The 27,970-nt window shown below is 46.4% G+C and overlaps 1 protein-coding gene across 3 annotated transcripts; it reads left to right on the top strand.

Moving 5' to 3' along the window:
- The first annotated feature begins 160 nt into the window (after positions 1–160).
- TTF1 (transcription termination factor 1) lies at positions 161–27,970 on the top strand. Of its 3 annotated transcripts, none has more exons than XM_020910992.2 (11): positions 161–258; positions 5,283–6,319; positions 9,605–9,825; positions 11,257–11,442; positions 12,565–12,643; positions 15,646–15,776; positions 17,549–17,783; positions 20,672–20,761; positions 21,700–21,765; positions 26,382–26,467; positions 27,694–27,970. In XM_020910992.2, exons 2-11 carry the CDS (start codon positions 5,301–5,303, stop codon positions 27,876–27,878), a joined length of 2,298 nt encoding a protein of 765 aa, XP_020766651.2. In that variant the 5' UTR covers positions 161–258; positions 5,283–5,300; the 3' UTR covers positions 27,879–27,970. The 3 variants fall into 3 exon arrangements, 2 of the variants coding, with proteins under 2 accessions (XP_020766651.2, XP_020766652.2); XM_020910993.2 differs by having other exon boundaries at positions 182–258; positions 5,294–6,319; XR_002317270.2 differs by lacking the exons at positions 26,382–26,467; positions 27,694–27,970 and having other exon boundaries at positions 17,549–17,776.

Below are 27,970 nucleotides of genomic sequence, written 5' to 3'. Positions count from 1 at the left end.
CTGCATTGGTGGGCAGGTTCTTTACCACAAGCGCCACCCGGGAAGACCCTCCCCTGAGCCACCCAACTCCCAAAGATCGCCGCAGTAAACAAAACCCGCAGAAAACGGCCTAAGAATCACAGCCTGGAGCAGGCCGGGGTGCTGCCGTGACAACGCGTCACCGGAGGGCGGGCCGGAAGTGACGCAAGGTGATATCCGGTTCCAGGACACCGGCACTTCCGGATTGGAAAGCAAGGGGACGACGCGTTTGGCCCGTAGGTGAGACTGCTTTTCAGCTGTTCCGGTTTTTTCCCTCAGTGATCATGTCTGAACCAAGCTGTTTATGGCCGCTTGTCTTCATCTCCCCGGAGGCCTGCGTTGGACCCAGGTCCCCAGGAATGAACGTGGTGCCTGTTTTCTCGCAGCCGCTCCAGGCCCTTCCATGCGGGAACTTTCGTTTTTTTTTTTTTTCCTGTCAGCCCCGGAATGCCCATCCCGGGACCGAGCGGGGTCTTCTTGGAACCCCAGAGTGGGGAGGGAATCGGGACCAGGCTTGAGCACGTCCCTGCAGGGCAGGAATTGGTCTATTCCGAATATAAATAGGGATAAATGCATATAAATAGGGATAAATGCATATCCAGGGAACCGTTTGGGAAACAAACTGGATGAGGAGACCGCAGCCCTTAGGTGGCCGGTTACGTCCCTCCGGAGCTAAGTGCCATCGGGGAAACAGCTGGATTGTTGAGAAACCCTGTAAGGAGGAAGCGGGACCCAGGAGGAATTAGAGGAAGTGATTTTCAAATTTAAGACTAGTTATAGCGCAGAAAGGTAACGCAGAGGGAAAAGCATTCCTGGGAGAATGAGATGCTTTTGTAAATCCCCTGAAAGATATCATGGTATATTCTGGGGACGTAAAGAAGACAGGGTGTCTGAAACCCAAAGAAAAATGAGAGGTGGAGAGGTGGTCTTGGACCAGACTAGATGCTAAAGGGAATGGTAGATCTGTAAGGATTTGGGATTCTGTCTTAAGAATAATGGAGAGGCCATAAAAAAAGTTTTTAAGTGGGAAGTGACCCTGTATATAAAAGGTGCTGAGTTCAAGAAACCAGAAGGAGCAACATACAAGGTATTTACCAAAAAGAAAGAAAGAAGTGGATGGAAGGTAAACAAATATTTAAAAGAATTATCTGCTCTGTTCATTGTTATTAAGAGAGCTTGAGAGAATTCCCTGGTGGTCCAGTGGTTAGGACAGCATGCTTGCACTACAGGGGACACAGGTTTGATCCCTGGTCAGGGTGGCTCAGCTGGTAAAGAGTCCACCTGCAATGCGGGAGACCTGGGTTCAATCCCTGGGTTGGGAAGATCCCCTGGAGAAGGAAAAGGCTACCCACTCCAGTATTCTGGCCTGGAGAATTCCATGGGCTGTATAGTCCATGGGGTCACAAGAGTCAGGCAGGACTGAGCGACTTTCACTTCCAGGGAAGTAAGATCCTGCAAGTTGTGTGGCGCGGCAAAAAAAAAAAAGAAATTTTGTTGTGAAGGAGAGGAAAGAGAATAGCTAGGTGGGACTTTGGGATTGAAGGATGGTGGCATCCTTGTTTTTGTTTTTTTTTTTAAGTTAGAAAATAGTCTGAAAATTGTTGGACATTGCTAGAAGGGATCCAGTGCAGGAGGGAGAAGGGGAGAGACTGGTTAGCTGATGGATCACCATCTCTCTGAGAAGGAGGAGGTTGGGATCCAGCACACAGGGAAGAAATGGCCTCTGACAAGAGAAGAAACACTTCCTTTTCAGTAGCAAGAGGGGAGGAAAACAGGGCAAATGCAGGCAAACATGTTAGATTTGGAAGGGGACATATTTCTTAGCTAATGTGTGTGAGGTCAGAGGCAAGATAATCTACTTCAGGTCAGGGTGAAGGATGAAATTTTGTAGCTTGTTGAGAGTTTGTGTGTGCTAAATCATTTCAGTTGTGTCAGACTCTGCGACCCCATGGACTGTAGCCCACCAGGCTCCTCTATCCATGGGATTCTCCAGGCAAGAATACTGGGATGGGTTGCCATGCCCTCCTGCAGGGGATCTTCCCAACCCAGGGATCGAACTGGTATCTCTTCTATCTCCTGCATTGGTAGGTGGGTTCTTTACCACTAGCACCACCTGGGAAGATTTGAAATAACCATTACAAGAAGAGTAGGTAATTGAGCCTTCTGGAGCACTGCTGTTCTCAGAAAACGTAAGAACACAAGCCACGTGTGTCATTTAAAATTTGCTAGTAGCCGTGTTAAAGAACATAAAAAGGAAAGAGAATTAGGAATGCACATACTGAGCAATATCCAAACCATCATTTCATCGTGAAAGTAATTAACAACAGTTACGGGTGAGCTATTTCTCCATCTCTGTTCCAAGTCTTTGAAATGCAGTGTGTATTTACACTTAGATGCGTTTGCTCTAACCACGTTTAAGCACTCAGCAGCCTCGTGTGGCTCATGGCTGCCGTGTTGGACAGCGCAGATCTAGAGGGACAGAAATCAGTTGCTGGTCACTGCTTGGGTCCCAGCTGTAGTCAGCAGCCAAGGGCTTAAAGCAGTGCCCATCTGCCCAGTTGTGAGTTTTTTCCTCCAACTGTTCTTAACAGTTCCAGGGCAGCCAAAGAGAAGGCATTAATTCATTCTCAAAACGTATATGTTGAATTCCTCCTGTGAGCCAGGCACTATGCTAGACGCTGGGGCTGGTAGTGGAGGAGACAGCCAAAGCGCGCTGGGCCCTCTCTGAACAGGCATCGCGTTGCAGCCGTTACACTGCTTACAGCTGAGGTCTCAGAGAGTCAGAGATGGGTGTCCACGTATCTCCGAGTGACGCCAGTAAGAGAGGCCGCCGCCAAAGCTCCTGGTGCCTCCATTGAAGGTTCGATCGTGAGGCTGGGGATTTGGCTTTTAGTCTTATCAGTCCACGTGTTTGTCATTCCCTGACCTTCCGGCTGCACAATTCTTTTCTAAACATGTATTTGTATTTGGCTGGTGCAGGGGCTTCCTCTAGTTGTGGCGAGCAGGGGCTGCTATTGGGTGCGCTGCACAGGCCCCTCACTGGGGGCTTTTCTGTCGCAGAGCAGAGCACAGGCTCTAGAACGCAGGCCCAGTTGCTCCACAGCGTGTGGGATCTTCCTGGACCGGGATTGAGTTCAGGTCCACTGCATGGGGGGACTCTTAACCACTGGACCACCAGGGAAGCCCCACAATTCCTACAGCTTCTTTACTACCTAGGAAGAAGTAGGTACCTTCTGTAGAAAATGTGCTTGACATTCCGCATGGAAAGACCATTGATACAGAGAAGTCTCCACAATCTGTTGTTAAGTGAAAATAGCAAAATGCAGATCATAAAATACAGACACCGTGTGAGGGGCTTCCCAGGTGGTGCCAGTGATAAAAAACCCCGCCTGCCAACCCAGGAGACAGAAGAGATGTAGGTTCAATTCCTGGGTGGGGAAGATCCCCTGGAGGCGGGAACGGCAGCCCAATCCAGTGTTCTTCCCTGAAGAATCCCATGGACGGAGGAGCCTGGTGTGTTACAGTCCAGAGGGTCACAAAAAGCCAGACACAACCAAAGTGACTTAGCACGCACGCGCCTTCTGTGTGTGAAAGGAGGAGGGATACGCATAGATTATTTTGCTGTTTGAACCATATAAACTTATTTCCTACATACAGAGAAGTAAAATCTTAAAAACTGAAACCCAGAAACAGTACAGAGCAAGGAGAGTTATAAGACATGTTTGTAAAATTATATTTTAGCCATGTCTTTTGTGAAGTACATTTCTGTTCCTGTACTTAACCTCCAGAATGCACATGCTCTGTGTAAGAACTGACTTGGGAGCCTTATTAAACTTTATTCCAACTAACTGCAGAACTTGGACTCTTTGTTGAACCACTGATAAAGCCCATTCAGCCTCTTTCTCAAAGAGATAATCTTTTAGTTTGAGATCAGTGGTTGCCTGCTGTCCTCGCTGTGAACCACAGCTGGGCTAAATGCTATAAAAGAGAAATAGTTTGCTGTGAAAATATATTGTCTGGGGAATAGACAAAGCCCAAGGGATCAGGAAAACTTTCTTTTCTGTCTTTCTCTTTTGTAGATTCTTAGTACATTTATATCCTTCATTTGCTTGTTTTTAACACAAGTGAAAGCAGCCTGTGCCCTTGTTCTGCCCCTTGCTTTATAAAGTGAACTATTTAAGGCGTTCAGATAAGCGTAGACAAAAATATAGCGAACACCCCTGTGCTCATTATTCCAGTTAAGAAGTAAAAGACTACAGGGACTCCCTGGCAGTCCAGTGGTTAAGACTCTGCACTCCCACTGCGGGGGAACAAGGGTGGATCCCTGGTCACAGAACTGAAATCCCACATGCCGTTGTAGGGCGTGGCCTGAAAAAAAAGGAAGAGAAAAAAATTTACAGATATGAGAGAAGCTGGCTCTCTACTTGTCCCTAATCCCTGATTTGCCAGTTTACTGTGTTTATAGTTTTGCCATATATATATCCATTCAGAAAAGATACATGAAGCTGTTTTTTTGTGTTTTAAATGTAATATATATGGTTGTCATTTAGTCTGACTCTTTGCAAACCCATGGACCGTAGCCCACCAGGCTCCTCTGTTCATGGGATTTCCCAGGCAAGAATACTGGAGTGGGTTGCCATTTCCTTCTCCAGGGGGTCTTCTCAACCCAAGGATCAAACCTGCGTTTCTTGCTTGGCAAGCGGATTCTTTACCACTCAGCCACCTGGGAACCATAATATGTATGTTTTTTTAATGTAATATACATGGTATCATAATGTATATGTTCTTTTAAAGTTTTCTTGAAGAAGCGATGTTCAAGCCAAGCTCTGAAAGATGAAAGGAGGCAGGAGGCAGGGAGGGGTCGGAGGCAGTGGAGAGCATCCTGGAGAGAGGAAATCATGTTTTATCAGACTTTGAGCCAAAAAAAGGATTGGAGCATGTTTGGGGAGCCAAAGAAAGAAAAAGAAAAAGCCATGTTTGGCTGGAACACAGAAGAGAGGTTAAAGAGGAGGGGGAACAAGGGCTTGATCACGCCAGAGCATTGTTCTTAGCTAACTGTTTTTTTTTTCATCTATATCATAAAGGCAATGGAAGCAGACAGGTGAATTATAGTGAGCTTGCAGTGCATTTAGAATAATAGGAACTTTATAATCATGACTCCAGGCTTATCGTTTGTCATGCAATTTCATCTTTCTGTGATTTTGTTTTCTTTCTTCTGAGGCTAACATATAAAATGCTCTGCAAAAATAAACTGTGTTGTTAAGTTCCCCTACAGGAGTAAAATGGAAGGAGAATCAAGCAGCTTGGAAACCCAAACTCCCGTTTTCGTGAAGAAAAAGGCTAAGCATTCTAAACATAAGGACAGACATCGGCGGCCTTCCCAGGAGAGTTTCAGAGCCGCCCCCCTGGCAAATGAGCAGTGTGATATAACGAAGCGTAAAAAAAAGAGAAAGAACAGCCAGCATCTCGTTTCTTCTCCTTTGAAGAAATCAGAAATCTGCTATGAGACTGAAATGGCCACATCTAAACCCAAAAAGAAGAAAAAGAGAAGAAAAAGTGCTTTGGGAGTCGACAGGGAAACAGGTGTTGCATACGTCCTGGTGGATAAAGAAAATATTGAGAACACACCAAAGAATTTCAGAAGCGATGTGGATGTCGTTTACGTTGACGCAAGCAAGGAGCAGAAGTCGACAGAATGGCCTGAAGCAGATGATCCCCGTTCAGTTACTAAGCCACATGAAAACACGTCCGAGGAGCTGCATGGTGAAGTTCGGAAGAAGAAGAAGAAGAAGAGGAAGAAGCATAAAAAACGTCAGAGGGAAGTTGAATCCTGGGATGCTGTCCAGGAAAGTCCGGGTGCAAGCAGTGCCCTGCCCAGGGCAGCCTCCCAGGAGCAGGAACCACAGCCTCAAGTGGACCAAGAAGGGGGAACCGAGCAACTCTCAGTGTCTGCGGGTCACAGCAAGTCCAGGAAAAGAAAGAGGAAGCATCCAGATCCCCCAGAATTCGAAGCCTTGGCTGCGCCCAAGAGGGCTGAGAGCGTGTACTCGGAGGGATCCCGAGTGGCTGATGAGGTCGAGACTGCAGGAGGCAGTCAGGACTCCAGCGGCCTCAAGAAAAAGTCTAAGAAAAGGAAGCGAAGATCTCTTGAGAGCACCGTGGCGCCGGGTGATTTTTCAGTGCCCGGGAGGAGCTCTGAGGACGCGCCTCTTGATTCACTGGAAGGTACCTTGATTGAAGAAAGTGCAAAACCCAGGCCACAAGAGGAGAATCCCCAGGCCTGTTCCAGAAAGGTGCAAAGGTAACATGATGATGTACATCTTGTGTGTGAATCCTGCCTGTGACCTCTTTGTTCAGCCCAGCTGTAGTGAGTGGTAGAAATCGTAAAGAGGTAGACCACCTGGGTATAGAGTGACGTGCAGCACTAACTGCATAACTTGGCAGGGACCTTCCTTTCTTCGTGTATATAATAAGGCGGTTAAGATTCTGTTTTCACTGAGAACTTTTTTTTTCAACTTTTTCTTTTGTATTCAGTTCAGTCACTCAGTCCTGTCCGACTCTTTGCGACCCCATGAACTGCAGCACTCCAAGCCTCCCTGCCCATCACCAACTCCCGGAGTCCACCCAAACCCATGTCCATCGAGTCGGTGATGCCATCCAACCATCTCATCCTCTGTTGTCCCCTTCTCCTGCCCTCAATCTTTCCCAGCATCAGGGTTTTTTCCAGTGAGTCAGCTGTTCGCATCAGGTGGCCAAAGTATTGGAGTTTCCGCTTCAACATCAGTCCTTCCAGTGAACACCCAGGACTGATCTCCTTTAGGATGGACTGGTTGGATCTCCTTGCAGTCCAAGGGACTCTCAAGAGTCTTCTCCAACACCACAGTTCAAAAGCATCAATTCTGAGCTCAGCTTTCTTTATAGTCCAACTCTCACATCCATACGTGACCACTGGAGAAACCATAGCCTTGACAAGACGGACCTTTGTTGGCAAAGTAATGTCTCTGCTTTTTAATATGCTGTCTAGGTTGGTCATAACTTTCCTTCCAGGAAGTAAGTGTCTTTTAATTTCATGGTTTCAATCACCATCTGCAGTGATTTTGGAGCCCAGAAAGATAAAGTCAGCTACTGTTTCTACTGTTTCCCCATCTATTTGCCATGAAGTGATGGGACCGGATGCTATGATCTTAGTTTTCTGAATGTTGAGATTTAAGCCAACTTTTTCACTTTCTTCTTTCACTTTCATCAAGAGGCTCTTCAGTTCTTTTTCACTTTCTGCCATAAGGGTGGTGTCATCTGCATATCTGAGGTTATTGATATTTCTCCCGGCAATCTTGATTCCAGCTTGTGCTCCCTCCAGCCCAGCGTTTCTCATGATGTACTCTGCATATAAGTTTAATAAGCAGGCTAACAATATACAGCCTTGACATAGTCCTTTTCCTATTTGGAACCAGTCTGTTTTTCCATGTCCAGTTCTAACTGTTGCTTCCTGACCTGCATACAGGTTTCTCAAGAAGCAGGTCAGGTGGTCGGGTATGCCCATCTCTTTCAGAATTTTCCACAGTTTATTGTGATCCATACAGTCAAAGGCTTTGGCATAGTCATTAAAGCAGAAATAGATGTTTATCTGGAACTCTCTTGCTTTTTCAGTGATCCAGCAGATATTGGCATTTTGATCTCTGGTTCCTCTGCCTTTTCTAACACCAACTTGAACATCTGGACGTTCACAGTTCACCTATTGCTGAAGCCTGGCTTGGAGAATTTTAAGCATTACTTTACTAGCATGTGAGATGAGTGCAATTGTGCAATAGTTTGAGCATTCTTTTTCATTGCCTTTCTTTGGGATTGGGATGAAAACTGACCTTTGCCAGTCCTGTGGCCACTGCTGAGTCTTCCAAATTTGCTGGCATATTAAGTGCAGCACTTTCACAGCATCGTCTTTCAGGATTTGAAATAGCTCAACTGGAATTCCATCACCTCCACTAGCTTTGTTTGTAGTGATGCTTCCTAAGGCCCACTTGACTTCACATTCCAGGATGTCTGGCTCTAGGTGAGTGATCACACCATCGTGATTATCTGGGTCGTGAAGATCTTTTTTGTACACTTCTGTGTATTCTTGCCACCTCTTTTTAATATCTTCTGCTTCTGTTAGGTCCCTACCATTTCTGTTGTATTGGGTATAGCCAGTTAACAATGTTGTGATAGTTTCACGGGAGCAGTGAAGGGACTCAGCCCTTACATGTAGATGTATTCATTCTCCCCAAACCACACGCCCCGCACCGCCCCGCCCCGCCCCCAGGCTGCCACGTGACACTGAGCAGAGTTCCTTGTGTACAGTAGGTCCTTGTTGTTTATCCGTTTTTAAATACAGCAGCGTGTACATGGCCATCCCAGCCCAGTAACTGTCCCTTCCCCCCATCCTCCCCGCCCCCACCCGCCCCGCCGCCACAACCCTAAGTTCCTTCTTTAAGTCTCTCAGACTCCGAAATTCTACGCATAAATTTAAAAGGCATTTTAAGACCCCAAAATTACCTTTGTGTATATGCACATAGATTGGAGAAAGGATTAGAGAGCTTAGAATGTTACTGGAGCAGAAAGAAAACTTGAGTTAGGGTTCTCCCTGATAAAAGTTTAGATGTTGTTATTTACATAGTTATCATTTAAATGTGCTGGCTGATGAATAAATGCAGGACTTTTCTTAAACCACTTTATCTGAGTTCCTGGCACTTGGGACAGGTTTCCTCCCCACTTCCTTATCAGTAACTTTCTTCTCTTTGCTGACTAGAATATTGTCCTGGCTTGAAGTAGTTTCTTATAGAAGTTAAATGGCCTAGGGCCCAGTTCACATCATCTTCTGTGTCATCTCATCAGGACATTTTAGATCACTCCCAACGAGGCAGGAGTGTTCTAGGCTCGCAGTTCTTGTATTGAGCTGTGAACCTGTGAAGACTGTTGACCCTTTGCTCAGACAAGTGCATACAGTTTCATTTTTATTTTATTTCACTTACCTGTCTGAGAAGCTAGCTGATATAGTTGACTAAGAGTGGCTTTGAACAGTTGATTGGAAGTTTCTGGGGATGAATTAATGATCAATACATAGAAAACTGTGTTTCTTTTTACTGCAAAGGGGAAAAAATACAGCCGTTGTTAATTGCACTGAAGCAGTGGTAACTATGAAGACCCTAAGTATTGACTTACCTAATTAATAACCATTATTATAGAACGTAACTCATTGAAAGAGTCCCAGAGATGTCTTGAGTATCTGTGAGCATAGAAGAGGACCTGGTTTATTAGGAAGTCAATATCTAAAACAATAAAGTTGAGAAACACTAATATAAGAAGCAATACCTTGTGGAAATAGGGCTTAGGGCTGCATGTTTACCTTCTTGTCAGCCCCAAAGGTGTATCCGAGTTAGTAAAGCTGTTCAATACATTAACAAATTCACACATCATGGACTGAATCAACTGCAGGATCCCTGCAAGCTTTATTGTTGTCACAGTTTAAATGAGAGTCATTGTAAGAAAAGAATCTGAAAGCCATTGGGCATGTGACCCATCGAGGTTATATCAACCCAGTTTTTCTCCTTAGGTCAGAACCTACAAATGAAGACAAAAGCAATTCGGCTGAAGAGTCCGAAGCTAAATATTTATCTGAAGATTTGCGAGATTCCGGAGATCCGGAGGTGGAGTTGGAGTCTGCCGTGAAGCAGCTGCAAGAATTCATCCCCGACATCAAGGACAGGGCTGCCACCACAATCAAGCGGATGTACCGAGATGACCTGGGGCGGTTTAAAGAATTCAAAGCCCAGGGTGAGACTGGACTGAGCTTGAATGTTGGTCAGACTCCTTTGCTATTAATATGTGTGTAAATTGCCCTGACCTCCTTTGTGCACAAGTTCAGCTTTACAGGTTTACAGGAAGCACCCCTTAGCTGCTTTCAGCTTCATTTCCTTCCAGAACCGTCATCTGTGCTATAAAATTAGCAAAATGAAGTGCGATGGTTTTCCTCTTTTTTGGTAGGGGAAGTGAGGGAAGAACACCTGAAAGAACCAGGTGATCACAGATGAAGCCTGGAAGATGCGGGGAAAGAGGCTAAGTGGCTCAGAGGCTGGGAAGGATGCACCAGTGAGATTAAATGAAAACATGCATATCAAACATCATTGGCTTTGATGAGGTGTAATTTCCAGGGTGTTAATTGGAGGGTGAGCTGGTGGGAGTTGCCATGGTTTCAAGCAACACCCAGCTTGGTCTCCTCCTTGATTTCACTATGTTGCAAGAACCTCTCAAAAAGCCTATTGGATTTCAGAATGAACGGCAAGTGTAGGGCTGAGTACTGCAGGTGAGTGGTATTTACTCATGGGTATCTGCCGTGTGACACCCCGTGCCACTGGTTATTGAAAAAAGTAACAATGGGGGCGTTAGCCTTACAGAAGTCATCATGTTAATAAGATTAGTTTTTTAAAAAATAGACATAGAGCAATATCTATAGAAGGACCCCATTTTATTTCTGTTCTATGCTGAAATTTTTATGAGTGTATATTTTATAAAAAGATTTTTAAAACAAGTCTGGGGCCTCCCTGGCAGTCCAGTGGTTAAGCCTCCTCACTTCCAATGCAGGGTGCACAGCTTCAATGCCTGGTCAGGAACTAAGATCCCACATGCCACGCAGCTTGGCCAAAAAATAAATAAGTCTAAGAATGGGAAGGTGTCCTGTGTAATGCAGTCAGTAATAATGAGACTTGAGTGCTTGGAGTTATGACAAGGAATAGAACGTGAATCGCAGTGATCTTGACCCCTCTATCCCACAAGGTCCACACGCAGAGAACGTGCACGCGCATCCACGGAAGTGCCAGCCAGGTGGCAGCGCGCCTTAGGGGACTGGGCCGCAGAGGCGACTGAAGGGGTCTTCCTTTAAACTTCCGTTTCAGTCGTTGCAATTTTTAACGTATATTACTCTTAATATTTCTTTAAAATAACTCTGTAAGAAGGGACCGATGATACAGCAGAGGTCACAGTGGAGTAGGATGACCGGGGGAGACTTGGGGAGGACGGTGTGGCTTGAGCTCAACTCTTTAGGGGATCAAAGGTCCAGGGCCCAGGCAGGGGCTGCTCCCTGACAGGTGGGGAGGGGCTGACAGGCGCTGTGTCATAAGTTGCTAACGACCTAACGTTGGTTTGCTTTCATTTGTTGTTGACAATTGTGTACCTTTTTCTCCCGCCCCCACCACCCCCCAATCCTAGGCGTCACTATTAAATTTGGCAAGTTTTCCGTGAAGGAAAATAAGCAGTTGGAGAGGAATGTGCAAGAATTCCTGTCCCTGACAGGAATCGAGAATGCAGATAAGCTGCTGTACACAGACAGATACCCGGAGGAGAAGTCTGTGATCACCGACCTAAAGAGGAAATACGCGTTCAGAGTGCACATTGGTAAGTTTAGAGCTGTGGGCTCGCCTGGATGATCACGGTGAGGGCTGAGCACAGGGTCTGGCCCACCCACCGCAGCAGCGCGTGCTAGCCGCCGTGTTAGCAGTCCTGTTACTGCCAGCCTGCACTCCCCGGGGTTTGGAGCTTGTTCTCTAGTGCATTGACAGATGTCTTAAGCAAGGATCAGCTTCCAGGTTTCCTGCATGCGTACGCTTCAGTCCTGTCTGACTCTCTGCTACTAGGTAACAGTTACAGTCTCGGTTTCTCTCCCAGTCCTGTACTGTGGGTTTTTTTTTTTTTTTTTGTACATACTGCAGAAAGCGCATGCCCCTGTGTGCCAGCATCTCCCAGGGTCTTGACTAGAGCCATGTGTGAGCTTTGAGCTGGGACCCTCCTCCTGGAGGTATCCTTGGAAAGTCAGAGAAGGTCATGAAGCAGTATAGGTTTGGACTGAAAAAAGAATCTCTTGTGACTCCCCTCATGGTCCAATGACTGAGACTCGGCGCTCCTAATGCGAGGGGCCTGGGTTTGATCCCTGGTCGGGGAACTGGACCCCACTTGCTGCAGCTGAAAGAATTTCCATGCCACGACCAAGACCTGGTGGAGACAAATAAATAATAACAATAGTAAATCTCTCTTGTATTTAAAGAGGAGAATTTCTTAGGTTTTTGTCTGGAATGCACAAAGGAAAGCAGAACAGTCAGCCCCTGCTAGGGGACCATCTCGTCTTTGGAGCGGAAAAGCGGGAAAAAGCTTATTCTCTTGGAAAAGTTTTTTGTTTGATCTTTCAGAGAGCTGCTGGCGTGTGTCCACCTCAGCATCCCCTTCTCCAAATTCAGTGCCTTTGCCTTATGAGGTTCTTGTCACGAATTTAGGAGACCAGAAGCTAGAGAGCCTCCACACTGAGCATGTAGTTTTCAGAGATCACCAAGGAAATGGGATTTTGTATCAATATATCTGCTCCCCAAGACAGCTTTCTGCAGGACATAGGAAATCCCGGCCTCCACCTGGGGTCTAGGATCGTTCATGTAGTAAAAGGGGGCTCTTCTGGGTTTCTTTATAATTGCAACTGTGTGCTGCGCCACATTCCCGGTGTCCCTCTGACCACCTCTGTTCTGGCTTCAGGTAAAGGCATTGCCCGGCCCTGGAAACTTGTATATTATCGAGCAAAGAAGATGTTCGATGTCAATAATTACAAAGGCAGGTAAGAAAAACCTGGAGCAGGACATTTTTCTAGTCTTTGTGATAATACAAGTCAAAGGGTCTGCAACAAAATGGTGAAGATTCTTGTGTGTGAAACGAGATGTGTTGTCACATGTATGTCTCCAAGGACCCTTTCAGGTGTCACCTCTTGAGTAAATCTTCCACAATATTCCTCTTTTTAAACCCCTAGTTTACTTTCTACTTCTGTCTTAGCACTCGCCACGTGCTGCCTCTTAGCGTTGCTCGAGAGGTTTTCTCAGCGGCCTCCCGAGCGGTAAGCTCCGTGGGAACCCAGACGTTCCTTCTCAGTGCGGTGTGCCTGCAGCACTGAGCCCAGTGCTTTGGGTTTCCGGTAAATATCTGCAGGTGGAGGTGAGCACGACTGTGAGGTCATCCCACTGTGATGTAGTTGCATCAATGCAGAGAGTTTCATGGGGTGATGACCAGTCTTTCCTCTCTTTTTTCCTAAATAAAATACCCAATTATGGTCTGTTTCTAACACTCCAAATAAAACAAGTGTAGATTGAGCATCGGTAGTGGGTAAGCACTCTGCTTCAGAACAAAGGAATGAGCAGAAAAGCGTCAGCTCCCGCCCATGAGGTTCCAAACAGCCCCCAAGGGCTCAGCCACTGATCCCACCTTCAGGAGGCAGACAGTGTGAACCTATCAGGGCCGTTGGGTTCTCCTTAGCCCCGTGATTTTAAGTCAAAACATATGTATTATCAGATCTTAACACAGATATGACCTTGGTCTCTTTTTTGAAACTTTTGCTGAAAGAAATAAACCTGAAGTAGAGGGAAGGTGTTCCACAGGAACTGAAACCTCCCCCCCAACCCAAGCCCCAGCGTCACACAGCTGTGGACAGAACTTTAAGAAAATTCAGCAGAGGTGACATTTTCAGTGGGACTTGACGCTTTTGCTAAATCAGTGTTGGCAAATGAGGTAACCTAGGTATGAGAATGACATTTTTAGAATACTGGAAGTCTGTCATTCTGCTCATAAAGTTCATTGGTGCCATATTTATGTTGTGGTGGCCATGTACCCTAAGTATGTTTTTATAGTTTAAGGAATTCTTAAGTGAAAAAGCCACAGAAAGTCAAAAGTCAAATAATTGAAAGGCTCCAAGGGGCTGCGGAGGTCAAAACACTTGTTTCCTCGTTTCCATCCACTCAGCTTCTCACCAGCTCTTTTGTGTGGCTTCAGAGGTGCTCTTAAGTCATAAGACCCTGCCTGCCCTGAGAAGGAGACTGCTAGAAAGCTTGATTCTTAGTGGTGATGGATGGCCATTCAATGCCATTCAACCATACTCTGCATTTTAGATACATTTCTGAGAACGCTGGAATCTTAACAGTCCTGAGATAGTTGTGGATCACTGTCACTAGAGATGGTTAGTATTTTATAAAGGCTGCTTTTGTGTCATATTAGTAATAACATCAACCACCACTTCCCCTACCCCACCCACAAGGAATTGTAGAATGTCATAAAGATGGCTTTTTCTTCACTTAAACATTTTAGGTGTTTGATCTCAAAGATCTCTTTATAGTGCATTTTAGTTCTTTTCTTGAATATCTTTGCTTTTATGTGGGGTTCACACACCTTAACATCCTTAAACTGACAGATTTGTGCTAAGCCACCTGTCACGTCTTTATTGAGTGTCTATTATGTGTCAAGCACCACGGGTACCACAACGTAGAAAGTCCACAGGGGCCCTGCCCTCCGAGAATGTCCCCTCCAGAGCTGTGCTGTCAGTCCCGGGACCACCAGCCTCACATGGCCGTGGAGCACTCAAGCCGTGGTTAGTCCAAGCCTTGCTGTTCTGAAGAATAAAATACACACTGGATTTAGGAAGTCTAGTGTGGAGAAGAAGTGAAGTGAAGTCACTCAGTCATGTCCAACTCTCTGTGTCCCAGTCCATGGGATTCTCCTGGCCAGAACACTGGAGTGGGTAGCCTTTCCCTTCTCCAGGGGATCTTCCCAACCCAGGGACTGAACCCAGGTCTCCAGCGTTGCAGGCAGATTCTTTACCCTCTGAGCCACAAGGGAAGCCCTAGTGTGGAGAAGGGAATATAAAGTCCCTTATTCATACTTTGAGGTTCTGATTCCATGTTGAAATGGCTGCAAGTTTTAATACATTGGGTTAAATAATATGTATTGTTAAATTAGCTCATTTAAAACAAAATAACATTAATTTTCACACAACCCCTAGGAATTTCTGAGGGACACAGGTGACTCAGCATTTCCATTGGCGGCGTGGAGGAAGGTCAGGCAACCAGGGGAGCCATGAGTATACAGTTGGAAGTAGTGACCAAGACAGCAGGGCTCCGCCAGCCCTGATGCTCAGGAAAGCCTCGCTGAAGACGCACCATTTCAACTGCATCTGAAGAGCCGGCAGGGCCTTTCCAGGGGGTCGAGTGGAGGGAGAGGAGGGCTTCCCATCACAGGTCTAGAGGCCAAGGTGACTGGTGGAGCTGAACCGTGGGGAGTGCTGGCCTTTGCGGGCATAGTCAAAAAGCCCAGGTTTTATTGTTCAGAGCCTTTGTGTGTCTGGCTGGGGAATAGTGAGATCCATCTGCCCTGGCCTCTGCGTAAGCGAGCCAGGCCTCTGGCCAGGGACCATTGTGACCGATCTGTAGGATGCCCACGGGTGAGATGGGCTTCCCTGGTGGCTCAGCTGGTAAAGAATCTGCCTGCAGTGCAAGAGACCTGGGTTCGATCTCGGAGTGGGGAAGATCCCCTGGAAAAGAGAAAGGATACCCACTCCAGTATTCTGGCTTGAAGAATTCCATGGACTGCACAGCCCATGGGATCGCAAAGAGTCAGACACAGCTGAGTGACTTTCATTTCACTGTCATGAGTGAGATGCCAAGGCAGGAAGGGGCAGGGCTCTGGTCCCTGGTAGCTGGTGTCCTGATGGCCCACCCCACTCAACTGCTTCCAGCACCCAGACTGCCCAGTAAGCTTATGGTTCCTGCTCAGCTGTGACCTGTTTTCTCTTCCTCTTAGGTACAGCAAAGGAGATACCGAGAAGTTGAAGATATACCAGTCCCTGCACGGGAACGACTGGAAGAAGATTGGTGAGATGGTATCTCGAAGCAGTCTCTCCGTGGCCCTGAAGTTCTCCCAGATCAGCGGTCGTAAGTTGTGGTCCCTGGTGCCCACCCACGTGAGCAACCCAGCCCAAAATGACCCAGGGCCCAGGCATCACTGCCCACCTGTCTGCTGAGAGAGCCATCACTTTTTCAGCCATTCTCTGACCGATTCATTTTTTCATGTGTATTGTTGAAACCACACAACCCTTGCTTACCAGACTGATTTCTGTGCTGCATTGAACTTAGTTCAGTAGCTTTCAGCCTGACTGTAACTGCCAGATAAACCAAAACCCGAGGAAGCCGGTGGATAGAAGAGCCTGGGCCGCCAAAGTCTGTTCCCCAAGGTGGCCCAGGGAGGGCCTGTTAGGTGTGGATGTTTCCCACAGCCAGTGTCAGCCAGCTTCTGTCTCTTTTCCTCCTCTTTCATTAAAAGCTGCCTTGGTAGTAGTCTTCACATTAAGAAAAAAAAAATCCCCAGTTGCTTTAAGAAGGCGGTCCTTAGCGGCTGTTGGCCTCAGCCCAGAAGCTAAACAGTGATGGGTTTCCAGTAAATATTTGAAGGTGGAGCTGAGCACAAGTATGAGGTCATCCCAGTGTGATTCGGTTACATCAATGCAGAGTTTCATGGGGCGATGGCCATTCTCCCGCCCCACAGGCAGAGCAGGGCCCAGGGCAGTAGGCAGTGGGTCCCAGGCAGGTGTCTGCATGTCTGCATGCGGTAGACCCCGAGGGGGTTGGAGACCAGGGCTTCTGTGCCACCAGTGCCAGCCAAGTCTCAGCGTGGCCAACTCTGCGAGTTTCCAGGAAATAAAGCAAACATCTGAATTTGCGTGCACATGTGAAATCAAAATATCTTTTGGGAGTTTTACCTTTTTTTCCTTGGGACTCTCTTGACTTTTAAATATTCATCCTAATTGTTATTGGGGAATAGTAACAGTAACACTCTGAAGCCAAATCAAAGATAGGTGTATCCTGCCGGTCTGCAGCCTCATCCTTAGCATGTGAGCAGCTGGACAAGAGGCGTGAACTGTGGGTGCTCTGGCGTCTGCAGCAGTCTGGCTGTCGAGATGCTCAGGTGCCTTCGTCGTCACACGCTGCGGTGACCTCCCTGCGCCTTGAACTCCACTCCGGGAGCTCTTGTGGGGAGTTAGCATATAACACGGAAGACCTTTGGTTGCTTTTTTTCCCACTAAATGTTCAGGGAACTCACAACTGCCTGCAGGAGAGATTACTCTTAGAAACAGAAAGAACGGCTTTTTCAAAGTTAAAAACAAAAAATAGATTGCTTTAAGAAAGGGTTTTTGGTGGGGTTTTGCCACTGGTTGTATGTGTGTGCACACACGTGCGTGTATACACTTGGTTCCTAAAGAGAACCTGTGGGCACTTTAGTAGTTTCGTCTTGATTTGCATGTAAACTGTATAATTCAGATGTTGCTCATTATCTTTTGGAAAGTAGCTGATATATCTTTTTGTTTCTAATGACTTTGTTTTTCTAGAGCAGTTTTGGGGTCACAGTTAAAGTGAGAGGAAGGTACAGAGATTTCCTGTATGCCCCCCCACCACTACACACGCACAGCCTCCCCCACCATCTACCCCCCAGCAGAGTGGCCCATTTGTTACAATCCATGAACCGACAGTGGCATGTCTTAACCCCCCCGAGTCCACAGTCAACAACAGGAACCCCTCTAGCTGTTGTACCTTCTGTGGGTTTGGACTGAGGTCCAGTGACACGTATCCATCATTCTCGTTGTGTTTTTAATACTGTGTTTGAAAGCAAATAGATTAGCAGTTTCAAGACCATCCTTTTATGTCAACAGAAATTAATCATGGTGCCTGGAGCAAGACAGAAACCCAGAAATTAATCAAGGCTGTTGAAGAAGTGATTCTGAAGAAAATGTCTCCCGAGGAGCTAAATGAGATGGATTCTAAACTGCAGCTGAATCCTGAAGGCCGCCTGTCAGTTGTTCGGGAGAAGCTCTACAAAGGCATATCCTGGGTAGAAGTGGAGGCTAGAGTGGAAACCAGGAATTGGATGCAGTGTAAAAGTAAGTGGTAAGTTTGAGGCTTCTTACCTAAATCTCAACAAGGTGCTGCCTTCCCCCTTCTCGGCAGTTTCTAGTGAGTGGGTGGGCGGGGGAGGTCACTAAGAATACCTCCGACCACCGTGTGGAAAGCCTTGCAGGTCAAGAATCCTCTCTGATCCTCGGCTCCAGCAACTTCCATGTCAGTATCTGATCTAAGGTGGCACTTAGCCAACCCTGATTCATCGTGTGGCTACTTCATAAACAACCTGAACCGTTTTATTATTTTAATTGAAGTATCCTTGATTTACAGCGTTGTGTCCGTTTCAGGGGTATAGCTAAGTGAGCCAGTTGTATGCAGAGAACTTTGCATATTCCTTTCCAGTATTCACAAGATGCTGAGTGCAGTCCCCTGTGCCTGTGCCCTGTGTGTCTGTCTCACATCTACTCGTTTGTGTGTGCTAATCCCCAGCTCCTCATTTGTCCCTCCCCCGCTGATCCTTCGGCTACCAAAACTTTGTTTTCTATGTCTCTTTCGTGAATAGAACTCAGATCTTCTTAATATTGAATATTGTATTGTATTGACTTCCGGTTTCTTCACTCTGTCCCTTTCTTCATAAAACAAGGTTGTTACCTATTTATAGCATGAAATAAAAGCACGAAACTAGCGTCTGAACATTCAGGAGAGAAATCACAAGTCTAATGATCAGAAATAGCTCTGCCTCTATTTTTGCTTTCTTTGGTTTTTTTTTTTTTTTTTGACTTTGACTTTCTCATTCAGACTCCTCTTTGCCGAAGCAGGGCGTTCAAACATTTATCCTAGAAGGTTTTAGGTGCATCTGTCATGTAGAAGTAGTTTCAGTCCAGCTCTGGCTGCACATTCTTTTCCTGGGATAGCATTTCCCAGCCCTGGGAAGTCTCTGAGCTGAACTTTCAGCTGCAGCATGATAGCTTGCAGCAGTGGTCCTGCAGCTCACACCCCAGGCCTCCTACACAAAGGGGCCTCCATCGACTTGACTATTAAAGAAGAATGGACTCCAGAGTGGGCATGTTGTGCATTAAAAGCAGACTCCTAGATTACACTGTGTACTGTGTATATACCTTGCAGCTTTTATTTTACTAGAAGACTATCCTCAGAACATAAACTCCAAAGAACAGTTAATGTTTTAGGGGGGGAAATGGGTACTATGGAGGAATCAGAGCCCTTTCTACCTCTGGTATCTTAGACTTAAAGAAGTGGGAGGGCTTCCCTGGCTGTCCACTGATTTAAGACTGCACTTCCACGGCAAGGGGCAAAGGTTTGATCCCTGGTCAGAGAAGTTCTGCTTGCTCCAGGTTGTGGCCAGAAAGAAAAAAAGATGAGACTTCCCTGGTGCCCCGTGGTTAGGAGTCCATGCATGCACTTGCCTGGGCCTGGGTCTGATCCCTGCTCAGGGAGCTATGATCCTGCAAGTTATGCCGCCAAGGAAAAGAATGGGTGATCAGCCTTAGTTAGAGATGAGACGCCAGTGTCTTAGAAGGGAGACAACCAAGAGGAGCCATGCCTCAGAATCAGTGTAACTAAATAACACCCAGGGCTTCTTGTTTAATTGGAAGAAAAATGTAGAAAACTGGAACACTGAACATTGATTTACTTCATGAAACACTGAAGTGGCATCAGGTGGTACATTTCAAAACAGGATGTGGGCAGCTGACCAAGAAGTGTCGGTTTCTATGCGTGTGTCATGTACCTTCCTTCTCAGGAAAGCAAATGTCACCACTTGTGACCTGTCCATCATATTGTGACAAATTTCACTCTTTAAGAGAAGCACTTTTTAAATATTTTTAATTGGGTTCCTGCTCTCATTAGGAACTCCAGGAAACCCTTTCCTTCAGCCATGAGTTTTGAGCCTTAGAGGAATCACTGAATCATTTATCACTTTACTCAATGTGTCTTATTTGGTATTTCAGCAGCTCAAAGGTAATAACAGCCATGTCCCTGTTTTATAAGCAAGCAAAAATAAATTGAGTCTGCACAACACCCTTTAGCACCAGCAAGCAGGCCTATTTTTTCTTTCTTCCTTTTTTTAACTGTTTATCATTAAAATTTTATGCCACACTTAGAACTCCTTGCATCCATCATCCAGTTTCAATAAATAATCAACAACTTTCTATCACTTTATTTGTACTTTCCCACTTAAAAACAAGTATATGCTTGATGGTGGTAAATGCTAGCAGTGATGGGTTGCAAAAAGTTAGAAAGTGGTTCTGAATGAGGACAATTTAGTATTATTTTTTTAATTTTTCCAAAAATTTCTTTAATTTTCTCTATGACCTGAGGGGAGGTGAGCCAAGGCCAGGGGGCTGCTTCAGTGATGGAGTATACGATGCCTTGGAACTTGGTGGTGGTTCAGTCGCTGAGTCATGCCCAGCTGTGCGGCCCCATGGACGATAGCACACCGGTTTCCTCCGTCCGCCACTGTCTCCCAGAGTTTTCTCAGACTCATGTCCATTGAGTTTGTGATACCATCCAACCATCTCATGCTCTGTCACCCCCTCTTCCTGCCCTCAATCTTTGCCAGCGCCAGGGTCTTTTCCAATGAGTCAGCTCTTCCAATCAAGTGACCAAATTGGAGCTTCAGTATCAGTCCTTCTAATGAATATTCAGGGTTGATTTCCTTTGGGATGGACTGGTTTGATCTCCTTGCTGTCCACGAGACTCTCAAGAGTCTTCTCCAGCATCACAATTCAAAAGCATTAAATCTTCAGTGCTCAGCCTTCCTTATGGAACTTAGGTACTTTCATCCTGGAGGAAGCACCACTGAAATACCACCTTACAGTCTGAGCAACAACCTGAATAAGGACAGTTTCGATGAGGAAAACAAAGGACATTTTAATGGAAACTTTACCTGAAAGTAAACTGTTTTTCTTTTAACGCAGGACGGAAATTCTAACCAAGAGGATGACGAATGGTCGGGACGTGTACCGTGGAGTGAATGCTCTGCAGGCCAAGATCAATCTGATCGAAAGGTACAGAAATAGACGGGACCCTGTTTTACCTGATTCCCTCTAGCAAAGAATAGTTAACCAAGCCTGTGGGTCTAATGGACCTGGGCTTGTGTCGAAGGAGGGGTGGGGAAGAGCAGAAGAAACCTGGATTTCGGGCACCCTGCGCAGCTTCCTTCCTCCTGTCGTCCGTCAGGGATGCTGCTTCTCCTTCCTCAGGGGGCTTCCTCATTCTCCACACTGGCCTGGCTGGGATGCCCGCCCCGCTTCACTCCTCCCCCAGAGGGACTCGCAGAGACAAGGAGGGCCTCTCAGGCAGGCGGGCCTGGGCTCCAGTGGGTCCATCATGTTGGTCCGAGCTCTCAGTCCGTCTCCTGGTCTGCAGAACAGATACAGCCCCCAGCTTCATCAGACAGTGTCAAGGGTGAATGGACTCGTGGGTACAAGGCCTCAACCCAGTGTCTGTCACATGGTCAGTGCTGAGGACGCAGCTACTCCTCCTGTGTGCCTGCGTGAATGGTGAAGTTGTGTTTGTTTTTTTAATTGAAGCATAGTTGATTAATTTCTGCTGTGCAGCAGAGTGACTGAGTTATACATATATATATATATATATATATATACACACACAATATACGTTTTCATGTTTTATTCTTTTCCATGACGGTTCATCACAGGTTATTGAACATTAGCTGTGAAGTTAATGTTCTTTACACGAGGAGGCAGCACGGCTTGGTGGGAGGTGTGAAGGGCTCAGGAGAGGAGAGGAGGCTTTCTGGTCTGGAGCTCACGCACCTTGTAACCTGGCTTTGCCTGCCAGTGTTACTGGGCGTGGGTAACAAAGGGAGCCGGAACAGAGGTGGACACGCTGAGGTCTTCCAGTTCTTAATTTTCTGTGAGTCCATGAAGATGGCCATCATGCTGAATTTTGGCTTGAAAACTTAATTTTTATTTTTTTCTTATAGGTTGTACGAAATAAATGTGCAAGATGTTAATGAGATAGACTGGGAAGATCTTGCTCGCATCATAGGGTAAGGACATTTGTTTATTATTAAGCTAATGAAAAGATAAGAGAATAAATGACTGCCTATCAGACTTCAAAGACCAAGACTGAAATTCGTGCCACCTATCTGTGTCACTCACCTTATAAATTATATTTATGAACCTTATAAAATGTATTGGTGAACCGCCCCCGCCCTCCTTAGTACTGGACGAGGTTAATCATACCACCCCTCCCTCTACTCCAGCCCCATCTCTACCCCCACGACACCTGAGAAGAGTGAATGAAACGTGTGTCGAGTCTCTTAAAGAACTCACCAGTTACGACTGGTAGGAAGAACCCACATGGCCTTCACCCGTAACCAGCCTCCTACCATCTGCCACGTTTGCGCTGTTATACCTCCTTCTCTGTCCCCATCGTGCTCCCCACTCCAAGGGAATAGAGTTGTTTGCATCAACCACTTGAGAGTTAGTGGTGGACAACGTGTCCTCAGCAAGGCTGTTATCCTGCGTTGGCCAGCACAGTGATCATGCTGAGGGCGTCTGCGTGGCCGCAGTGCTCTTCTCTGACGCACGGCCCAGTGCGGATTTCACCCATTGTCCCAGAAGTGCCCTTCGAAGTACGTTCCCCCGTCCTAGGATCCAACCCAGGATCTGTCTCCTTAGCGTCATCTAATCCGCAGAATTCTTCTGCCTCTGTCTTTCTTTTTATCATTGCAGTGTTGTTGATTTACAACGTTTCACGGGTACAAGAAAGCAATTCAATTGTGTGTGTGTGTGTGTGTATTTTCAGGTTCTTTTCCATTTAAAAAAAAAATTGTATGTATTTTGGCTATACTGGGTCTTTGTTGCAGCACTGCCCCTCATGTGGGATCTTAATTCTCTGACCAGGGATCAAACTCACACCCCCTGCATTGGAAGGCAGGTTCTTCACCACTGGGCCACCAGGGAAGTCCCTCACATTCTGTTCCATTATTACAAGATGTCGGTCGAATATAGTTCCCTGGGCTGTACGCTCGATCCTTATTGTTTGATTTGTTTTAGATACAGCAGCACGTTTCTGTCAGCGCCTTTGTCTTGGATGATGTTGAGACTGTGGGAGAACACGGCTGAGTCCTGTAGCTTGTCGGAGGCTCCCTCAGGGCTAGATTGGTATTTTACTCTGTGCGGGGCTGTGTCTCCGCACCAGGTCCCACCCTGTCCTGAAGCCCGTGGCTCTGACATCATTTCCCCTTGTGGAAAAGTGGCAGTCTCCCTTGGCGCAGGAAATGGGAGGTGCTTTGAGGCCCCCTCGGGCTCCTCTTCCTCTCCAGGCCTCCTTGGTGGTTGTGCTGTGCTGAGAGGTTGCACCTCTCACCTGAGGACTGCCATTTCACTCTCATCCGCTGTGACGACCTGCCTTTGTTGCTACGGTCCTTGCGTTTTCTGCCAGTGAAGGAGAGGCCACCCTTCCTAAGACCTGAAGTCGCTGCTGGCCCAGCAGGGAGAGCTGACCCGCAGAGCCCCGTGCTCTAAGCCCAGCAGATTGCCAGGCACTGTGGGGCTCAAGGTTGGTGGGCTTTGGGAGGCGGGGCGTTAAGGGACCGTCTGGCCTTTAGGTTTGAACGGTGGAGCAGGGAGCAGGGCTCCCGCAGCCTGGCTGCCTTTCAGAAGCGGGGCTGCTGATGTGAGGCTGTCATCGATCCATTAGGAAGGGTGTAAACTGTTTCTAGTGGCTAGTTATTTATATCTCAGGATTATGGACAAAGCACAGTCCGTAAAGCATCAGTTCAGTTCAGTTCAGTAGTTCAGTCATGTCTGACTCTTCGCAGCCCCGTGGACTGCAGCACACCAGGCCTCCCTGTCCGTCACCAACACCCAGAGTTTACTCAGACTCACGTTCATTGAGTTGGTGATGCCATCCAACCATCTCATCCTCTGTCATCCCCTTCTCCCACCTTCAATCTTTCCCAGCATCAGGGTCTTTTCAGATGAGTCAGTTCTTCGCTTCAGGTAGTCAAAGTATTAAGAGTTTCAGCTTCAAACCATAAAACATAGTGGTTAGTTGTTTACATCTCAGGATTATGGACAAAGCATAATCAGTTTTGGTTGTTTGTTTTTACTTGGAATTGGAATGGTTTACTGGCAGGCCTTATCAAGAGTCACACGCCCCACGGTTCCAAACCCTTTCCTTCCCCAGCTCATCTCAGCAGTGGGGCGTCTGCTCTTCATTTGGTGGGTCCCTAACGGGGGGGGGGGGGGGGGGGGGGGGGCGGTCAGGGACTTTGAAGGGAGGGGATCCTGCTGTGCAACCCACCAACTCCCACCCCAGGAAGTGTTCATGTGGACATATCTCTCCCTTTGCCATACCAAACCACTTTTGAAAAACCCTGACTTTTTCAATAAGTGTTTGGGTATCTTGCAACATTGCCTCAAATCACATTTCTTAAAAGTGGATTTTTAGTGATTTTAAGTATAATTATATACTTAAATATTGAATGTTCTGGTTAAGATTTAGAAATCTCAGGACTTCCCTGGAGGTGCAGTGGTTAAGAGTCCACACCGCCAATGCAGGGGGCGCGGGTTTGATCCTTGGTCGGGGAACCAAGATCCTACATGCTGTGCAGCATGGCCAAAGGATTAAAAAGAAGAGGAAAAGAGATTTAGGAATCTCAGTGCTGTAAAACAGACTTCATGGCTTCCAGTCAAATGCTGTTGGAAATAGAACGTTCTCAAAGTTTTAACAATAAAACAGTGAAAATAATTAAATTCAAAGTTTGATCTCCTCAGGTTCTTGAAGCCTCCCTCATGAATTACTTAGGCAGGATTTTAAAGACAGTGTCCCTGCCTGATGAAATGTAACACCACTTCATTTGAAAATGTTACTTCTTGAAGCCCATGCTTTGATCTGCAGAGCACTCTGGCACAGAGCTCTGTGGGAAGAAGGGAGGTTTTCCAGATGCTCTAGAACTTGGCCTTTGCAGTCAGACAGACTGGGGATCAAGTCCTGGGACTCTGCTTGTTATTTAGTCGGCCTTGGTCAGGTGGTCCCCTCGCTTGTCTCTGCACCACCGTTTCCTCGTTTGTGGGATGGTTGACACATCCGTAATCAGCACTGAAGGAGACAGTGCATGACACCTGGTGTGTGCTCAGCAAGCCGCCGCTGCCACAAAGAGGTATAAAGAGCCAGGCTGTCTTCCACATGTGCAGCAGATCAAGTTATTCCCACTGATCATGTAACGTCTAGATTAGCTCATTGTCAAAACAAATACGTCATACTTTTTTGGTTTAAGGGGGAAGACAGGCCCAGCGGGGCTTCCCTTGTGGCTCAGCTGGTAAAGAATCCGCCTGTAATGTGGGAGACCTGGGTTCAATCCCTGGATTGGGAAGGTCCCCTGAAGAAGGGAAAGGCTACCCGCTTCAGTATTCTGGCCTAGAGATTGCCATGGGGTCGCAAAGAGTCGGACACGACTGAGCGACTTAGACATGTCCAGGAAGTGACGTTAGCAATTTTTCAATTTAAAAAAAAGCTTTTAAGATTTGGTTGTTTCCATCCTGCTTGTTGTAAGTGGAAAATGGATTTGACTCACCAGCACACCATAGGTGTCCACTTTCTTTAGCTTTGCAAAATTAAAAATCCAGACCCCTGCCTTTGCATCGTGACAGGTATATAATTATCCTAACTGTAGTAGTTAAGAGTGTAGGACTTATGAATAATGCCATTTGTAGCCACATAGATGGACCTAGAGATTATTGTAGTTAAGTGCAGCGAGTCAAAGAAAGACAAATATCATATGATATCACTTACATGTGGAATCTAAAAAAAAAATGACACAATGAACTTATTTATGAACAGAATACAAATGAACTTATTTAAGAACAGAAACAGACTCATGGACATAGAAAAGAGATTTATGGTTACCAAAGGAGAATGGGAAGGGGTGAGGGGATGAATTAGGAGTTTGGGATTAACATACATATACAACTATATAAAATAAACAACAAGGACCAACTGTATAGCACAGGGAACTGTACTCAATATCCTATACTCATCTATAATGGAAAAAATCTGAGGAAAGAATGTGTGTGTGTGTGACTGTGACTGAATCACTTTGCTGCCCACTTGAAACAATATTATAAATTAACTTCAATTAAAAAAAAATCTGATAGCCAAAAAAGTGCAGAATTTGGAACGCACCCAAGTGACGTCCCAGCCCCTTCCCCTTCTCATCTGTAAAACCTTGGCTGGCTGGCTCCTCTGTGCCTCGGTTTCCTTATCTCCAAAGTGAGGGCTCAGAGTTGGAGCCCCCTCGCAGAGCAGTGGTGAGGCTTGCTGCTGCTCCGTGGCGGGCAGAGAGCCAGGCTGAGGACACGTAAGCATCAGCTTCTGTGCAGTAGTATCACAGCTTGTCTTCCTTTCTGGTAGTTTATTCAGGTTTAGACAGAATTCATCTTATTGCACTGCTGTTTTTCTTCCTTTTGTATGTGTGTGTTTAAGTGAACAGTAGCTTTTCATATGTCTTATTTTTCTCACACATGTATAGACACGAGGATTAAGAAAGCTACTTGTGTCTGTAGACCACCCCTTAATCAGCGCGTTTAGTACACAGGACTGAAATGAGTTATTTTGAACTGCCACTAACTTTTTGACACCTTTTCCTTTCTAAAGGGATGTTCCCCCGTCTTACGTCCAAATGAAATTTTATAAACTGAAAGCTACCTGCGTCCCCTTCTGGCAGAAGAAGACTTTCCCAGGTCAGTGGTGTCCGGGCTTGAAGAGTTAGAACAGCACATGGGGGCACGCGTCGGCCGTGTGACCTTGGGCAGGTGGCTTCTGGGGACCTCAGGTTCTTCAGATGTGAAACCTGACAAATTATAACTCCTGCCTGGGGCTTCTCTGGCAGCTCAGTGGTAAAGAACCTGCCTGCCAGTGCAGGAGACATGGGTTCAGTCCCTGGGTGGAGAAGATCCCCTGGAGAAGGAAAGGGCAACTGACTCCAGTATTCTTGCCTGGAGAGTCACATGGAGAGAGGAACCTAGCAGGCTACAGTCCATGGGGTCGCACAGAGTCAGACACAACCAAGCAAATGAACACGCACGCTTGCAACCCCTGCCTTTTTTTGAAGGTACGAAAAAAGCTAACAAACTTGTAAAATGTGGTCACCAGGGTGCTGGGCACTTAGCAAGCGCTTGGTGTGTAACTGAGTGATTCTGGGTTGCACACACCGTACACTCACATACACACACTCACACCACATGCCTGCACACACACTGTTCACAGACAGCTGGATGTGCCCCGCTCTTTCTCTGCAGCCTTTTGTGAGTGAGTTCCATGTGTAATTCTCAGACCTAGACTGTGAGAGTAAGTAGTGTACTGTAAAGTACACAAAAGCAAAACCACCTGTAGAGGATGCACGCATGTGACAAGGTGGACTGACTCACATAATTGGAGATGCAAACACATACTCGCATTTTGAAAGTTCTCAGCTTGAAGGTTCATCTATAGGGGACTTACCCTGGGTTTCACCGCAGTTACAGTGCACCCTAATGTCTAGGCTGGGTCCAGAGGCTAGATTTTCCTCCAGCAAACTTAGAGCAGAGTCGCCAGTACCTTGCCCAGCATCATGTTTGGGAGCTGCTGGCTTGAGCCATGCCCTGCTCTGTAGTGTGTGACAAATTGCTTCCTGCATTCAGCAGACCCCACTTCCTGAGTTCAATCTGGCTTTACCCTCCTGACTCCATGACTTTGGGCAAGTTACATGATGTCTTTATGCCTCATTGGAAAAATGGGTGAACAACAGTGCCTACCTCGTAGGATTTTTTAGAGGGTTGAACGAGAGACTGTGAGTGAACCAGTAAGAGCTGGGTCTTGGCACACAGTGAAGCCAGTAGCGATACATTGTCATCATAAGCACCCTCTGTCCTTGACCTTGAAAAGAGGCATTGTCAGACCATCTCAAGTTTCACTCTCTTTTCTTTAGAGATCATAGACTACCTTTATGAGACGAGTCTACCACTGCTTAAAGAGAAGTTGGAGAAGATGATGGAGAAAAGGGGGACTGAGATCCAGGCTCCAGCAGCCCCTAAGCCCGTCTTCCTGTTTCGAGACATCTTTTATTATGATGATGACGACAGTGAGGGAGAAGACAGAGATGAAAAAAGTTAAGCAGCTGATACTCTCTCTTGTCCATTTTTCTAGGTTTGGTTTTATTTATAGATGTCAATAAAGATATTTTCACTATTGATTTTACTAAAGAA

Source organism: Odocoileus virginianus, chromosome 2, assembly GCF_023699985.2.
Source record: "Odocoileus virginianus isolate 20LAN1187 ecotype Illinois chromosome 2, Ovbor_1.2, whole genome shotgun sequence".
In the NCBI taxonomy this organism is placed as follows: domain Eukaryota; kingdom Metazoa; phylum Chordata; class Mammalia; order Artiodactyla; family Cervidae; genus Odocoileus; species Odocoileus virginianus.
Note: the sequence above shows the minus strand (reverse complement) of the source record. Positions and strands in the feature narration are given on the sequence as shown.